At 45.9% G+C, this 15,191-nt stretch overlaps 1 protein-coding gene across 1 annotated transcript in view; it reads left to right on the forward strand.

The window, feature by feature from the left end:
- The window catches only part of MTCL1 (microtubule crosslinking factor 1), a 108,425-nt gene that overhangs the window by 62,034 nt on the left and 31,200 nt on the right, over positions 1-15,191 (forward strand). Inside the window, exons 5-6 of the mRNA XM_056854937.1 lie at positions 2,921-4,246; positions 5,231-5,386. Of these exons, the coding sequence (XP_056710915.1) occupies positions 2,921-4,246; positions 5,231-5,386 (1,482 nt within the window). The remainder of the gene's footprint in view (positions 1-2,920; positions 4,247-5,230; positions 5,387-15,191) is intronic.

The following is a 15,191-nucleotide window of genomic DNA, read 5'->3' on the forward strand; positions in this document are numbered from 1 at the left end:
TCAGGGTATTAAAGAGCAGTCTTCATGTACAGATAGGTCGTTTATACATGGGAGTTTTACCTGAGGTTCATTGCTTGCTGGACCTACACTTTCCTGTTGGGAATCTCTGCACCAGGAGTCTCCAAGCTCAAATCAAGTCCCCGCCCCTTTAAATGCTGATTTGTAATTGGCTTACTTTGTAGAGCTTATTGTGAGAGAAAATTTCCACTCCCAAAAAACCAACTGCTGCATAAAAAAGCATTTTAAGTACAAAAAACGGCGCAATCTGAAATGGGGGTGGGTGGGGATAAATCCAAGCCTCAGTTTTAAAAAGCCTTTCTTCTGCTCAGAAAGATCTCTGAGGAAGCAGGAAGCGTTTGAATCCCTGCCTCTTTACATGCTGCTTTGTAATTGGCTGTGAGAGAAACCAAGCTTCTGAGTCCTGCGATTTGCCTTATGCATGGGGATTTCAAGCAAGCTGAGCACAGGGGAAAGGGAAGAATTGGGTTAAGAGAAGAATGGGAAGTGCTGGATTTGTGAGGGCTGGCAGCAAGGTCATCTCTAATTGATGGATAACTCATGCATAACTCCAAGGAACAACGGAGACAGACGGGGCAAAAATGAGTGAAAGTACCCAGGCATAAACAACCACAAGGAATCTGAGGCTGCTTCCAGAGACAATTCCCTGTTGTACGCTCATTGCTGTTGTGAATGCAAAGGCATTCACAGTGCAAACAGAGCATCCACACAAGAGGATTAGCCATTCTTTTGTCTGTTTCCCTTGTACCTGCCATTCCCCTTGACCTTGCAGCTAGAGGGGGTTTTGCCTTAAAAAAACTGGTGGTAGCAATATCTTTATAATGTAATAACAGTATAGCAATATAATTGTTAGCAATTTTTTTAAAGCTGCCAAAAATCCCATCAGTCACTGATGTGGGCTGGGGAAGTGTAGAAACTTGCACCTTCCCATCCACATGGTAAGCAATGCCTACTTTGAGTACAACCTTTCTGGAAAGGTCATACCAACTCTTGTTTAAGGAAGAACAGAACAAAGCAGGATAAACCATGGAAGTGAATGACTGGAGGGCAACCAGGAGACAAAGTCATGTGGAAGTTCTGAGGTGGGGACGGCAACACTGCAGGTGTTAACCCAAGCTGAGGCCAAACACTCATGTGGAAGTAACCAGAGTGTCTTTTAGCCGCAAGCACTTTTTGTGTATCTCTTGGATTATTGTGTATTTGCCTGAAATTTTGAACCTTCCCATTCCTGCACATCTAAGTTAATTCAGTGGTTTCAGGCTAGTTTATAAGTTGTCTATTGCATACTCGTCACTGTCCTGTGATTATTCCCATACTGTACCTAGTATCCTCTACATACATACCTTTCCACCGCAGCCTTTTGTGTCCCTCAAAGTGGTGGTTGTGTGGGACACTATACCCCCAAAAACAGTGTGGCGGGAGCAAAGTGAGAGTCTGCAGCAAGATGGGACAGCCAGCAAGAGTCTTCTTTCATTCTTCCTCAAGGAGAAATGCTGTTCTGTCAGAGAAACTTCTGATATGCTGATGGATCTGAGCCTATGGATCTGAGCCTTAGGGTGGAAGCCCATGAGTGCTTTGCCTACAAAAAGCTGCTTTTACTCAGGTGTATGTGGTATCTCTCTGTTTGTGGCTAATGGAGCGTTTTACTTGTTTGCCTGTGCCATAATTTTTTGAAGTTGTTAAAGGGTGAACGCATGAGCACATGAAGCTGCCTTCTACTGAATCAGACCCTGGGTCCATCAAAGTCAGTATTGTCTACTCAGACTGGCAGCAGCTCTCCAGGGTCTCAGGTAGAGGTCTTTCACATCACCTACTTGCCTATTCCCTTTAACTGGAGGTGCCGGGGATTGAACCAGGGACCTTCTGGATGCCAAGCAGAGGCTCTACCACTGAGCCACAGCCCCTCCCCTGTGTGATTATCCCATAATATCACATTGTTTTTTTTCTAACAATGTTTTCTTGGGTTGTAAATTTAGTACCTCTGACTGTGTGAACAACCCATTTATCTTTTAAAGTAGTTTTTTAATTAATAGGCAAACATAAATTTTCATGTTTGACTTTTTAAAGTTCTCGGTGTAGTGATAGCAAAAGTATTTTCAAATGCATGTACACTAAATACATTAAAGACAGAAAGCTGAAAAATCACAATTCAGACGTAAACAGAAATGAGTTAGCTGATATATTAAACAATACTATATAAAATCCACCACCTAGTAAGAAATATACAGTACAAACAGCTGGAGGGTCACAGTCAAGTAAACAGAACAAGTAAATAGGCTGTTAAACAGAAAAGCCAGTTCCAAGATTATAAACGATATCAAAAAAAATTCATTGTTTTCTATGAGTAGAAGAGGAAGCCTTCAGACGTAGCCCTGCTTTCACTCCTGAGCAGTTTCATAAGGCATATGGATAATGGTGTGTGAATTTGTTTGTTAAGTTTTGGACAGTTTCCCAGTTTCAGGGCAGCCGTATTGGTACACCGTAGCATTGATGACAGGCTGTGTAGCCTTGCATAGTGAGGGCTCTGCAGCTCGTAGGAAACGTAGCCAAAATTGCGCTGTGATAACTTCTTCCCCTGTTTGGCTGACCTGAATGGATTGTGTGGAAGGGTTTATAAAGCTCTGAAGTAGCTGAATGTACATAGGATTCACTTTCCAGATTAATTTGTTTTCCTCATGCAAAAATTGTGCAGTCTTCGAAATATGTGTTGCATCTGTTGTTTTTTTCTAGGGAATCTATGAACTATGATTTTATTATCACCATACTAGCCATACATTTATACAATTCTGTAAAGAATATACAATTTTCATATTTTACAGAGTTACGGCTAGTGCCTTGGTCCTTCTCTTTCATATAATTTCCTCTTTTTGTCTTTGTTTTGGGCTTTTTTTTTTATTGGCAGGAAGACAGTGCTGATTTGAAGTGCCAGCTTCAGTTTGCCAAAGAAGAAGCAGCACTGATGCGTAAGAAGATGGCCAAACTAGGCAGGGAGAAAGATGAACTAGAACAAGAACTCCAAAAGTACAAGTCCATCTATGGAGATGTGGAAAGCCCCCTCCCTACAGGGGAGGCTGGAGGACCACCCAGCACAAGAGAGGCTGAACTGAAGCTTCGCCTAAAACTGGTGGAAGAGGAAGCTAACATACTGGGAAGGAAGTTAGTGGAACTGGAAGTAGAGAATAGAGGTATTAAGGCTGAGATGGAGGACTTGAGATGCCAATATGAGAGAGCGTGTCTTAGCCAGGACCATATTTCAAGCATTCCTACCTCACCATACGGTGACTCTGTGGAGTCAGCTGCAGAGCTACGCCGTCATTTGCAGTTTGTAGAAGAAGAGGCAGAGCTGCTGAGGAGATCCATCTCTGAAATTGAAGATCACAATAAGCAGTTAACTAATGAACTAAATAAATTCAAGTTTGAGCCTGGACAGGAGTCTGGTTGGCTTGAAGATAATGCTTCCAAGGGCAGTGGGTCCTTACAGGAAGAGCTGAAATCAGCTCGACTGCAAATCAATGAACTGAGTGGCAAAGTGATGAAACTCCAGTATGAGAATCGTGTTTTGATGTCCAACGTGCAGCGGTATGATCTTGCCTCACATTTAGGATTGCGGACTTCAAGCCCGAGGGACAGCGATGCTGAGAGTGACACAGGGAAAAAAGAGAATGACAATGAAGAAGGCCGTCTACCTCAACCAAAGAGAGAGGGACCTATTGGGGGTGAGAGCGAGTCAGAAGATTTGTATGAAAAGACATCAGGTTTTGGGAGTGGGAAACCATCAGAAGTTAGTGATCTGTGCTCTACTGAACCAACGAGGGCCAAAGAGGATGCAGAATCTTTGATCAACATCAAACATGAGGCCGAACGTCTGGAAAGAGCTGTGGATCGTCTCATCACTGACACTGATAGTTTAATTTATGAAGCAAAAGTGCACATAAGCAACAGTAAATCATCTGAGCAAGGTTTTGAAAAACATGAAGAGAGAGGAGAGAGGGAAAATGAACCAGAACTTTTGGATACAATCAATTCAAGGATGAAAACTTTCCAGAAAGAATTGCAAACCTTCCTGGAGAAGGTTGACAATGTCGGGGAAGGCCTGAAAGAACAAATGGAAGATCTTTCCCCTCTTCCCCATCTTACAGAGTCTTCCAGTTTTCTGTCCACAATGACATCCATATCCCGAGAGTCGCCCATCGGTAACCAGGGAAAGGAGCTAATTACAGACTTCCAGGTACGTGGGTTTCTCTGTCTTTTGTAAGGGACTGCTCTTTCTGGCCTCACTGGTGCTGATTTTACTCATGGCTGTTTTGTTATGATTTTGAAGTATAAACTATAAGACATTTTGTAAGCTTTGCTCTCTCTCCCCCCTCCCCAAACTCTCTGCTACTTTGGTTCAGAGGCTGTTCCTCATGGCAAAAGGCTAATGTAACAGAATCAAAAGGCATCTGGGTTCTTTTTTTAAATTTCTGGACTATTTCAGCTCATGCTATATTTTACTTGTGGCGGTTTTGTTGTCAATTCAGCTTAAAATGGTGACCGACAGGCAGATGCCAAAATTAATTTTATGTTCAAAGACCGTTATAGCCATATTTCCTGACCATTGTATGAAGAGATTTCCCTCTTATGCTCATTCCTCAAATGAAGTGTTTTCTCAAAAGATCTTGTCAAATTTTTTTTAAAAAAATCTAAAATAAAATAAGTTATATTCTTGAAAAGCCTGCTTACAGCTCTCTCACATAATCGAGGGGTGAGCAAGAAGCACTGTAGCCAGCGAAGGACTGCCTTTCGTAATGCATTCCCCCTGGGCTCAATGTCAGTACTGCCACAGCTGCCACACTGGATGATTTGGCTTTTCTGCACAGCACAAGTAAGGATGAGAAAGCCTTTTATCCCATATCTCCCATAACTTGTATGCTTGCTGTTGGTTTGACTCATGCATCCTCATTGCATGCGCCTCATAACCAGTGTTTGCATTCTTTTCCCTCTCTTTCTCTTTTTTGCTTTTCAGATGTTTCAGCCCATTATTTTGCTCATCCTCATTTTAGTTCTGTTCTCTTCACTTTCTTATGCCACTGCATTTAAGTTGATTTTTCTGTTCACGCTTTTCTTTGTCTTGTAGATTTCAGTCGTCTACTTTTACACATTTTTGTTTTTGTTTTTTTATTCCCTCCTGTCCTTTTTTTATATTATAAACCCCCACCCATGCACCTAACAGTCCAAACTGAGGGATCAGATGGAGTGGCAGCGCAACCAAGACCATGGAGATGAGCGAGAGATTCACCACCAACGAGGCGCCACCGAACCACACATCAGAGCTGATGGAGACTTTAAACTCTACAGGCCAGGAAAGAAGGGTTGTTTCAGTCTAGAGGTCAGCACAGACTATTAAAAGCTTCCTGCAACCTTGAAAGGGAGTAATCACTGTTTGTCACGGAAGTTAAGCCAAGTGGAGGGAGGGAATGACTTATGTAATGCAGCACATTTTCAGTTTGAAAGGACAAACGGTGCCTGCTTAAAATGTGGAACAAAAGCTGGGCAGTCTTAGTTTGCTCGTAGTCGCCATCCTTGATGTATATGTATAATTTATCTGGAAGGTAGCAGATGGTTATAACCCCTTGTGTGAAATGTAGTGAAGTGTTGTTTTACAACATCTCATTTCACCTTCATTCCTTGAAAGTTGAATTCTGTGCCATACTGCTCTGTCTGGTGGTAATATTGGCAATCCTGCAGTGCAGTTATGTCCCTTACAGTTCCCAAGCACTTGGGTTTTCATGTTTTTATATACTTAACACAGACATTTAAATAATTTTCACTTTATGGAGATGGTCAAAAATTTCATGAATTAAAGAGCTTCCATTTTGTTTTTTTCTGATCAGAAACCCTCTAGATCAGGCGTGGGGAACCTTTTTCCTGCCAAGGGCCATTTGCACATTTATAACATCATTTGGGGGCCATACCAGGTGTAGATCTCCCAGTGGGGGGGAGAGGCTAGGGTTGCCAGGTCTCCGGCCACCACCTGGAGGTTGGCAACACAGAGAAGGCCTGGAGGGCGCCCTTACTCCTCCCCTGGAGGGCAACCAGCAGTGGGCCCGAGCAAACGAGGCGCCAGGGGGCGCAGCCCGCAGTTGATCAGCAAGGGAGGAAGGAAGGAAAACAGAAAGGAAAAGGGAGAGAGGGAGAAAGAAATGGAAAGAAGGGGAGAAAGAAAAGGACTGAGGGAGACAGACAAAGAAAGAGACAGAAAGAGAGGGAGAGAGAAAAGCCTTCCCCCCCCCCACACACACACACACCGGCCCCATGCGACCTGGCCCCAGGCTCCATGCCCTCCCACCCCCAGAGTCCACAAAAGGCCCCCCAAAGCCCGATCGGCTCCTGCGCGCATGCTCTGCTGCCGGGAGCCACGGGCCTCTTTCCCCCCCTCCCTCTCGCTGCTCAACAGCTGACAGGCAGCAAGAGGTGCTTACAGTGCTTGTACAGGGGACCTTTACCTTTTATCCATTTATTAGGGAAATTATTAGGGAAATGTTTTCGGCACAAGAGGTGGATTTGTTTCCTGAAGAATCCTCCAAAAATTTATACTTTTTGTGTTCCTGCTGTTTGCAGCTCCTTGGAGAGCTACATCAGACCATGTTTTATTTAACGGTAGGGCTTCTTCTTCCTCACAATGTGATTTCAGCTGATCCACCAACTTGTTGTGAACATGACCATAATGTTTCGAAGCCAAATTTGGCATTGTGACATAATGGGGGGAAATGTAACCAGTTATGGGTCAAGGAAAGATTTCCTGTGTCACATTGCCCTTATAGAAGGCCAAGAGAAGGAAACACATATTAATGAAGGAAAGAAAGAGTTGCTGCTATTGTCTCTTTCTACCATCACCTAGGTAAAATGGGAGAACTTCATAGCTCCATCACACTGGCCTTTTTTGATGCTTTTAAACAAACTTGCAAAGTGTGACGATGTGTTTCAACATATACTTTATTGCAAACTGTCAAAAGCAGAAAAAGCATGTAGTTCCCTCTGTAGAATATTTGTTGGATTACCAGTTCTTAGCAGCTCTGAATGTTTAACTGTGCATTCAGAAGTCGATAGTTTAAATGGTGAGCTGACTATACAAAGAATTCTCACCATACTGTATTTAGATGTTCAGTCTTCTCTCCAGCAATGAGGACTTAAAACCAGGGGTGTCACTGACCCTCCTCCCCTCTCCCCCTTGTTGTTTTTTCAATATTTTAAAAACTGGTTCTGTTTAGAATAGGGGTGATGAATACACATTTGATTGAATAAATAAAAATACATGCAATGCTGAGAGATAGTAGAGTCAGGTCACCCAATGAGGTCTTCTATCTGATCATCTAATCCACTACACAACACCTGTTGTTTACATCTCTGAAATGCATTACAAAGATGGGGGGGGGGAGCTAAGCTCAAACTGTTGGTCAAAAAATGCCACAATCCTGATTACTGTTGTCCTGTGTTAACTTTTGTTGCCCATCAGCCAGGCACAAATTGGAAGAGATCATTGAAAAAAATGGCAAGCAAGCTTTGGTGTTAGCATGAATAAGCAGAATTGGGAATATACTGAGGTTGTGCTAAATAGTGACTCAGTGCTAATGGCCTGCCAGAGATCAGCCCAGGAGGAGCATTTATTTGAAATATTATTACCATTAAACTTGAGGAAGTATAATTTATTTTGCATATAATGCATCTTGTTTATAACATCCATCTAGTTTTAAATTTCTCTTTTTATATTTATCCTGTGTCTTGAAACATGTTGCAATGTTTGTGGAATATACTTTGTACCATAGCATAATTCAGGTGGTTAAATAATATGCATCTACTAAGAAGAGTTCAGGAGTATTGGGTCCACATCTTAGCATGAGATGATAAAGTCAAGTGACTCGAGCCTTTCAAAACAGGTGATGTGCCGATCAGGCTGTATTGGAGACAGAAGTCCCCCCTTTAAGTGAAAATCACAGTCACCCATTAGAGTTTAAAGTGATGCTCTCAGACCTGATCTTTGCCTCACAAATAATAGCTAGGATGGAGTGGGGGTTAAATTTGGATAAAACTAGGATGGGAAGGGTTAAATGTCTCCAATCCAGTTTAGCCCCTCCCACTGTAGATGCTTTTATTTTTAAAAAAGGACTTCATAATCACGGATCTTGTCACAGGAGATTCATGATAATGAAGTCCTGGGTTTTTTTTTTTTTTAATAAATTTATCTGGGGGGGGGGGATTTAATTGGGGACATTCAACTTTTACCATCCTAGTTTAAGTGTAGTTTTACTCTCTACGAAAACTAATAAAGTCTGGGACAGAAGGGATTAAAATACCAGTTAACCAACCTACCTACCTTCTTTCCTTCCTTTTGTTTGTTTTAAAATGTTGGTTTAAAATATTAAATCCAGAAGCTTTGATTGTCTGCTACCTGTCCTCCTCCCTGGTGTAGTATGCAGTATTTGTCAGGCTGACAGGTGGGTGCAATACTGAAGGGCCAAACCAGATGAGATGTTTTTTTTAGAATGCAGTTTGCAGACATGTGAGGGCTGAATCTGATTGCATTTGTGGTTTAACAGGATAGGTTAAGCCTTTCCACCCCATGCAATTTTCCTGGTCTGTAACAACCCCAGGGAGTCCCAGGAAATATCAGCTTCCCAGGGCTTTTTCAGGTTGAGAAAATGGTGTGGGAAGGGACATTTACACCCTTTCTAAGTATAGCCCTGAATAAGCCTCCCAGAATAAAGATCAGTATCCCACATGCCTAATACTGTGTTTTTTAACATCTGGGAGCTCCATTTGTGGAACTCCTGATGCCTTATCTGGTTTGGCCCAAAGACAGCCGCCTAATGTTCCAACGTTTTGAAGAGCTGCAGTACTTTTTCTTAGATCCCCTGCTCAGAACCCACTGAGTCTAAGAGCAGAAATCCCGACAAGCATGCTTCAAATAAGCCCACACCTGCCCATCCCTCATATCACGCACCTGCACACACCAACACCATAATGCCCACTAGTTTCCCTCTGCAGGCCGCCAGCAAATCCCATACCTCCCACCCAACTCAGTTGGGTTGTGGTGGCTGGACAATTATTTGCATCAAGCTCCATGCATAAAGTGAGATGGTAAATAGAAGCAGCAAGGGACATGTGAGCACAGCAACAAATTGCAATTGTTGACCAATCAGAGTTTAATTGTGGTTTGGTTTGGTGTATGAACTCAGCCTCAGAATCTTTTGCAGTTGGGGTTAGAATTAATGCTTACTAAAATCCCAAAATTTCCATTCCAGGATGGAAAAAGGGAACTTTGACATTTGTCCAACATACTACTATTTATTAGGGCCCTTGCAGAAATTGGAGAGTGTTACTCTGAGCAGAAAAATCATTATTTGGTTTTAGCTGATCTTCTCGTTATGCATGATTCAATTTTATCATAGATCTAACTGTGAACCTGTCCCCCATGTGGACAGAAAAACCCAGAGAATGGGAACAGGTGCACACATAAGTCATTTTCTATAAAAATCCCTAGGTTTGCAGAAAAATGCGAAAAACAAAATAAGCAAAAAAAAGTTTAATTGTACAACCAAGATCTCAGTGTTACATTGTGAGATGCTGGCCAGCATTTAAAAGAAGGGGCCACCCCTGCTCCCACTTTGCAAGCCAACCAGCAAGGCAGGGGCAGAGGAGGAAAAGGAGCCCTCCTCCTGCCTCCAGCACTGCAGGCAGGTGAGAAGAAGCAGGAGCCTCTTCCATGAGTCCTAGTTGAGCATGGTGGGTGGGTGCATTGGTGGCATGGTAGGTGGGTACAGGGAAAGAAACAGGAGCCACAGCTGCCACATCTTCCCACTCTGAGCGAAAGGCATCTTGCAGCTTGGGTTTTCCCGCCCTTTGCCCGGGGAGGCAGGACCAAATTTTCACTTCCTGGCGGGAAAGCCTACAACTTCCAGTTTCCCTCCTGCCTTTGACGGGGAGAACTGGTTATTAGCAGAGCTCCGCTCTACCTACCCTATTCCTAATACTCTATACTGCTCCTTTCTTGTTCTTGTTTCTTGTCCTTTCTACTAACTTCTCCTACAAAAAAGAAGAAGCCCTCCCTCCCTTCCCCTCCGATCTCTGCTAAGAACGGTTCCCCCCCCCCAAAAAAAACGGTGGGCGCCACTCAAGAAGTCCCCAGAGAGGACAATCTCTTGTCGGAGAGAGACTACAATCCCTCTCTTCGCCCCCTTGGAGCCGCGCAGCCGTTAGAAACAACAGGCAGTGGCTCCGGTGCAGCAGCGGAGATCACAGAGCCGGGCAAGCCTGCTCCCGCCAAAACTGCATCGGGGAAGAAGACGGGAGGAAAGTGAAAGGTCAAATCCTCTAGCTCTGGGAAGAGCTCCAAACGGCGCCGGGGTCCAAAGCGCAGCTCGGGTACCCTGCCAGCCGCCTCCACCGGTCTTCCCTCCACTACACAGCGAGTGGAAGTACCGGCCCCCAACGACTCAGTGCAAGCCCAGAGGACGTCGGACCGTAAAGTACCAACGCCCGGGACTTCTATTGTTGGGGGGAGCCTCTTCTCCTTCGAGGCTATGATGCAGTTTGTTCTAAATAGAAGGCAGGCACAGCTTGATGTCTCCGCAGCCACTGCCCCTACTGGCCAATTTGCAGAGCAGCTCTCTCACTCCCCCTCTCAGTCTCTGAGTAGGGAGCATTGCTGCAGCCACCAGGTGGAATCCAAGTCATGGCCCACTAAGGCTGCCCTGAAGGAGAGCTCTCGTTCCCAGGCAGAGGCTGACTTCTCCCCTTATTCTTCCTCTGGCGAGGACGACAAGGAGGAGGGAGAATATAATTCTGAGACTGAGGATCCTGTCAGGGAAGGGGAGGATCAACAGAGACTTTTCTCCCCAGAGGACTACCAGTCCCTTTTGTCTAAAGCTCTCATTGCCCTAGAGCTCTCTGAAGAGCCAGACACCACCGAGGAACCCAAAACCAAGCAGTGGCCCACTGGGGCAAAAGGGTACTTCCCCCGAGTCTCCACCCAGACCAAAAAAGTTCCCATGCCAGAGTACTTTGTCAAACTCATCAAAACTGAATGGGATAAACCTACCCAAAATAGGCAATTCCCATTTGCCATAAAAATGCTATATGATATGTCCCCACAAGCCATGAATCTCCTTAGTCTGCCTGTAGTGGATGCTCCTATAGCATCCTTACAATCTTCTGACATCCTGTCTGAGGATGGGGCGGGAACTATTAAGGATAAGGTCGACCGCAAAATGGAGTTCTCTCCAGGAAAGTACATGAGTCTTCAGCCCTGGCTATCCAGGCTACTACCACAGCTGCCATTATGGCCAGAATATCTATTGCCTGGGCCAAGATCTCCCAACTCCTTCAGGGGGCTGATAGGAGAATAGTTGACGGAGTAGACAGACTATTAAGAGCCTCAGCCTTCATGGCGGATGCATCCCTGGACGCTCTGTCCTTCTCTGCTCGCTCCATGTCTTCTAACTCAGCAATTCGTAGGGCTCTGGCTGAGAGCTTGGAAGGTAGAAGGCAATTCCAAGTCCATGCTATTGTCAATCCCTCTCCAGGCGGGTAAATTATTTGGAGACCGCCTGGATAAAATGCTGGCAGAGACAAAGAATAAAAAACGCACCATTCCCGATCCTCCAAAAAAGGAGTCCAGGCCCTTTTCCAGGCCTTTTCGGTCCTCCCACACTCACTCGCTACAGACAAGAGCAGAGACGTCCATCCTGGCCTAACAACCGGCAGCCCTTTTGTTGCCAAGGGCGATACGGTCGCCCTTTTCAGCAACAACAACAACAATTTAGAGGCGACAAGAGTGAAAGGTTCCAGAAGTCCCAAAAACAGTGACGCCAAGTCGCTACCAGTGGGCAGAAGATTACAGCATTTCAGCCCACGATGGACAACCTCCCAGTCGGATGCCTGGGTACTGCAAACTATTCGACACGGTTACAGCATAGAGTTCCAAAAGACGCCTCCAGACCGTTACCTTCCATCTCCAGCATCTCGGTCCCAGGCAAAGCACTCGAGAACCTTGGACACCATACATCATCTTCTGCTCATAGGGGCAGTGGAAAAGGTCCCTCCCCCGAGGAGCTTTTCCTGGGGGTCTACTCGATCTTCTTCACTGTCCCCAAGAAGAACGGGGACTGAAGGTCCATCCTTGACCTCAAGTTTCTCAACCGCTACGTACCCAGGAGACGTTTCAGGATGGAGACTCTGCTCTCCATCAAAGAAGCTCTCACACACGGAGACTACATGACGTCCATAGATCTTCGACAAGCTTACCTGCACATTCCGATACACCCATCAGATCGGAGGTTCCTGAGGTTTGCATACATGGGAAACCACCTGCAATTCAGGGCACTGCCCTTCGGACTCGGTTCCTCCCCAAGAGCCTTCACCAAGGTCCTGGTATCCCTGATCGCCCAGCCCAGACGGGAGGGTATCCAAGTCCACCCTTACTTGGACGACCTGCTCATCTGCGCGCAGTCGGATCACCTATCCCATGTACACACCAGCAGAGTCATTCAAACTCTAGAGGAGCACGGTTTCCTAATCAATGCAGAAAAAAGTCATCTAACGCCCACCCAAAGGATTCAACATTTGGGTGTGATCATAGACACCTCAGTGGACATAATTTTCCTTCCAGAGGACAAAGCCATAAAGATTGCCAGACTGGCAAACACCATAGCCAAGTCGCACCATGCACACCTCTTGTCCCTAGCGTGTCTGCTCGGATGGATGACTGCTTGCATCTCCTCCATCTCCTGGGCGAGCTTTCACACTCACCCCCTACAATGGCTCCTCAGACCACATCAGCGGCATATCATGCGAAAAATCAGCAAGCTCATTCCCGTAGCACATCAGGTCAAGAAGAGTTTACTCTGGTGGAGTCACGCCTTAAACCTTCAGAAGGGCAAACCCTTCATTCTCCCGGACCCCATCCAGATTTTTACCGACGCATCACTCCAGGGCTGGGGGGCTACTATGGACAAGGAAGCAATTCAGGGCCAATGGTCCAAGTCAGAACAGCAGTTGCACATCAACATCCTGGAGCTGAGAGCGGTCCAATTAGCTCTCATCCGCTTCCAACCCCTCATATGTTCCAAAAATGTGCTAATCAGAACCGACAATGTCTCGACCAAGGCCCACCTAAACAAGCAGTGGGTCCAGATCGTCGTCCCTGCATCTGGAGGCCCAGATCATTCTAAAATGGGCAGAAAAGAACCTTCTCCACCTTCAAGCCGAACATATTCAGGGAACCCTAAACATTCAGGCTGACTAGCTCAGTCGTCGCTCCCTAGACGAAGGGGAATGGTCCCTCTGCTCCCAGGCCTTTCAGATAGTCAACATCAAAGCAGGTCCCCTACTGGTAGACCTGTTCGCATCGGGGTTGAATCACCGCCTTCCCAGATTCTTCTCCAGGTTTCACCATCCACGAGCAGAGAAGATAGACGCTCTCCTGGCACCCTGGCCTCGGGGAATTCTCTATGCATTTCCTCCTCTATCCATCCTACCAAGGGTGATCAGGAAGATTCGATCCGAAAGAGCCAAGGTGATTCTGATTGCTCCAGACTGGCCTCGACGGCCTTGGTATGCAGCTCTCCAGAAAATGTCGGTCCAGAGACCATGGCGTCTCCCTCTTCTTCCCAACCTGCTACAACAGGGTCCCATCATCCATCCCAACCCGGCTTGGTTCCAGCTAGCCGTTTGGACATTGAAAGGCTCCGGCTAAGCCACCTGGGTCTCAACAAGGATGTCATCAACACCATCATTGCAGCCAGACGTCCCTCTACTAGAAGGATCTATGAGTACACTTGGAAAACCTTCACCAGGTGGTGCCGTAGGAAGTCAAAAGACCCCCTAGTCGTTGATTTACCATCGCTCCTGGAATTCCTGCAGGATGGAGTTCATCGAAACCTTAGGGCTGCCACCCTACGTAAACAGGTATCCGCTATCTCTACGATCATCCCGACACTAGACGCTTACAAGTTAGCCGAGCATCCTCAGATTAGAGCCTTTCTACGATGGGTCGTCCAATCCAACCCTCCTCCTATTCATCGGTTCCCCACCTGGAAACTCAACACCGTCCTCCAGGCACTCACCAAACCTCCTTTCGAACCTTTAAGAGAGGTCTCTCTTAGGTTTTTAGGTCTAAAAGTGATCTTCCTAACAGCCATCACTTCGGCTAGAAGAATATCGGAACTTGGGGCTCTTTCCATCCTTAAAGAGTTATGAGTTTTTCATAAAGTCAAAATAATCCTGAGACTTGACCCTACCTTTATCCCAAAGGTAAATTTGGAGTTCCACAGACAGCAAGAACTCCAACTGCCATCCTTTTGTCCTCACCCGTCCAATCCAAAAGAAAAAGAGTGGCACACCTTGGATGTCCGTTGAGCCATTAGAATTTACATCAATCGAACGGCTCCCTTCAGATCTTCCGACTCGCTTTTCGTGGCCCTCTCAAAACCCAACAAGGGTCGTAAATTATCCCGGCCCTCTCTCAGCTGGGCGGTTAAGCAGTGCATCCTTGAAGCATATAGTGCCAGCAAGCTTACCATCCCAGAGGGCATCTCTGCCCATTCCATACGGAGTGCGGCGACCACAGCGGCTCTTCGCAACCAGGCGTCAGTGGAAGAAATTTGCAAAGCGGCCACCTGGTCCAATGTCTCCACCTTCGTGCGTCACTATCGCATAAACACCTATGCCTCAGCCGAAGCTGCCTTTGGGAGACGTGTTCTCCATCATGTTGTCGAGGAACAGGACAATTAACTCCCACCTGGAGGTCGAGCTCTTGGACATCCCAAGCTGCAAGATGCCCTTCGCTCAGAGTGGGAATGTAGCCTTGGTACTCACCGAGATGGCTCTTTCCACTCTGAGGAAGAAGGGCATCTTGCCCACCCAAAAATTTTTAAACACTAAAGTTAATCGCCTGGGTGGTCATTCATTAAGTGGCTGGGATGATGCCATCTTGATAGAGCCTTCCTCGACACTCTAATAACATTAAACTCAGAAGACTTATTCCCATGACAAGGCCCATCCTCTGTCCTTGCCTTATTCCTAACCTCTGACTCTGTGGTTCTTACCTTTTTTGAGCCCAGTTATGTGTTGTCTGGTTGGACTCTACTAACTCTACCAAGTTGATCTACGTATATATATGTCTGTCTGTCTGTCTG

Source organism: Euleptes europaea, chromosome 8, assembly GCF_029931775.1.
Source record: "Euleptes europaea isolate rEulEur1 chromosome 8, rEulEur1.hap1, whole genome shotgun sequence".
Taxonomy (NCBI): domain Eukaryota; kingdom Metazoa; phylum Chordata; class Lepidosauria; order Squamata; family Sphaerodactylidae; genus Euleptes; species Euleptes europaea.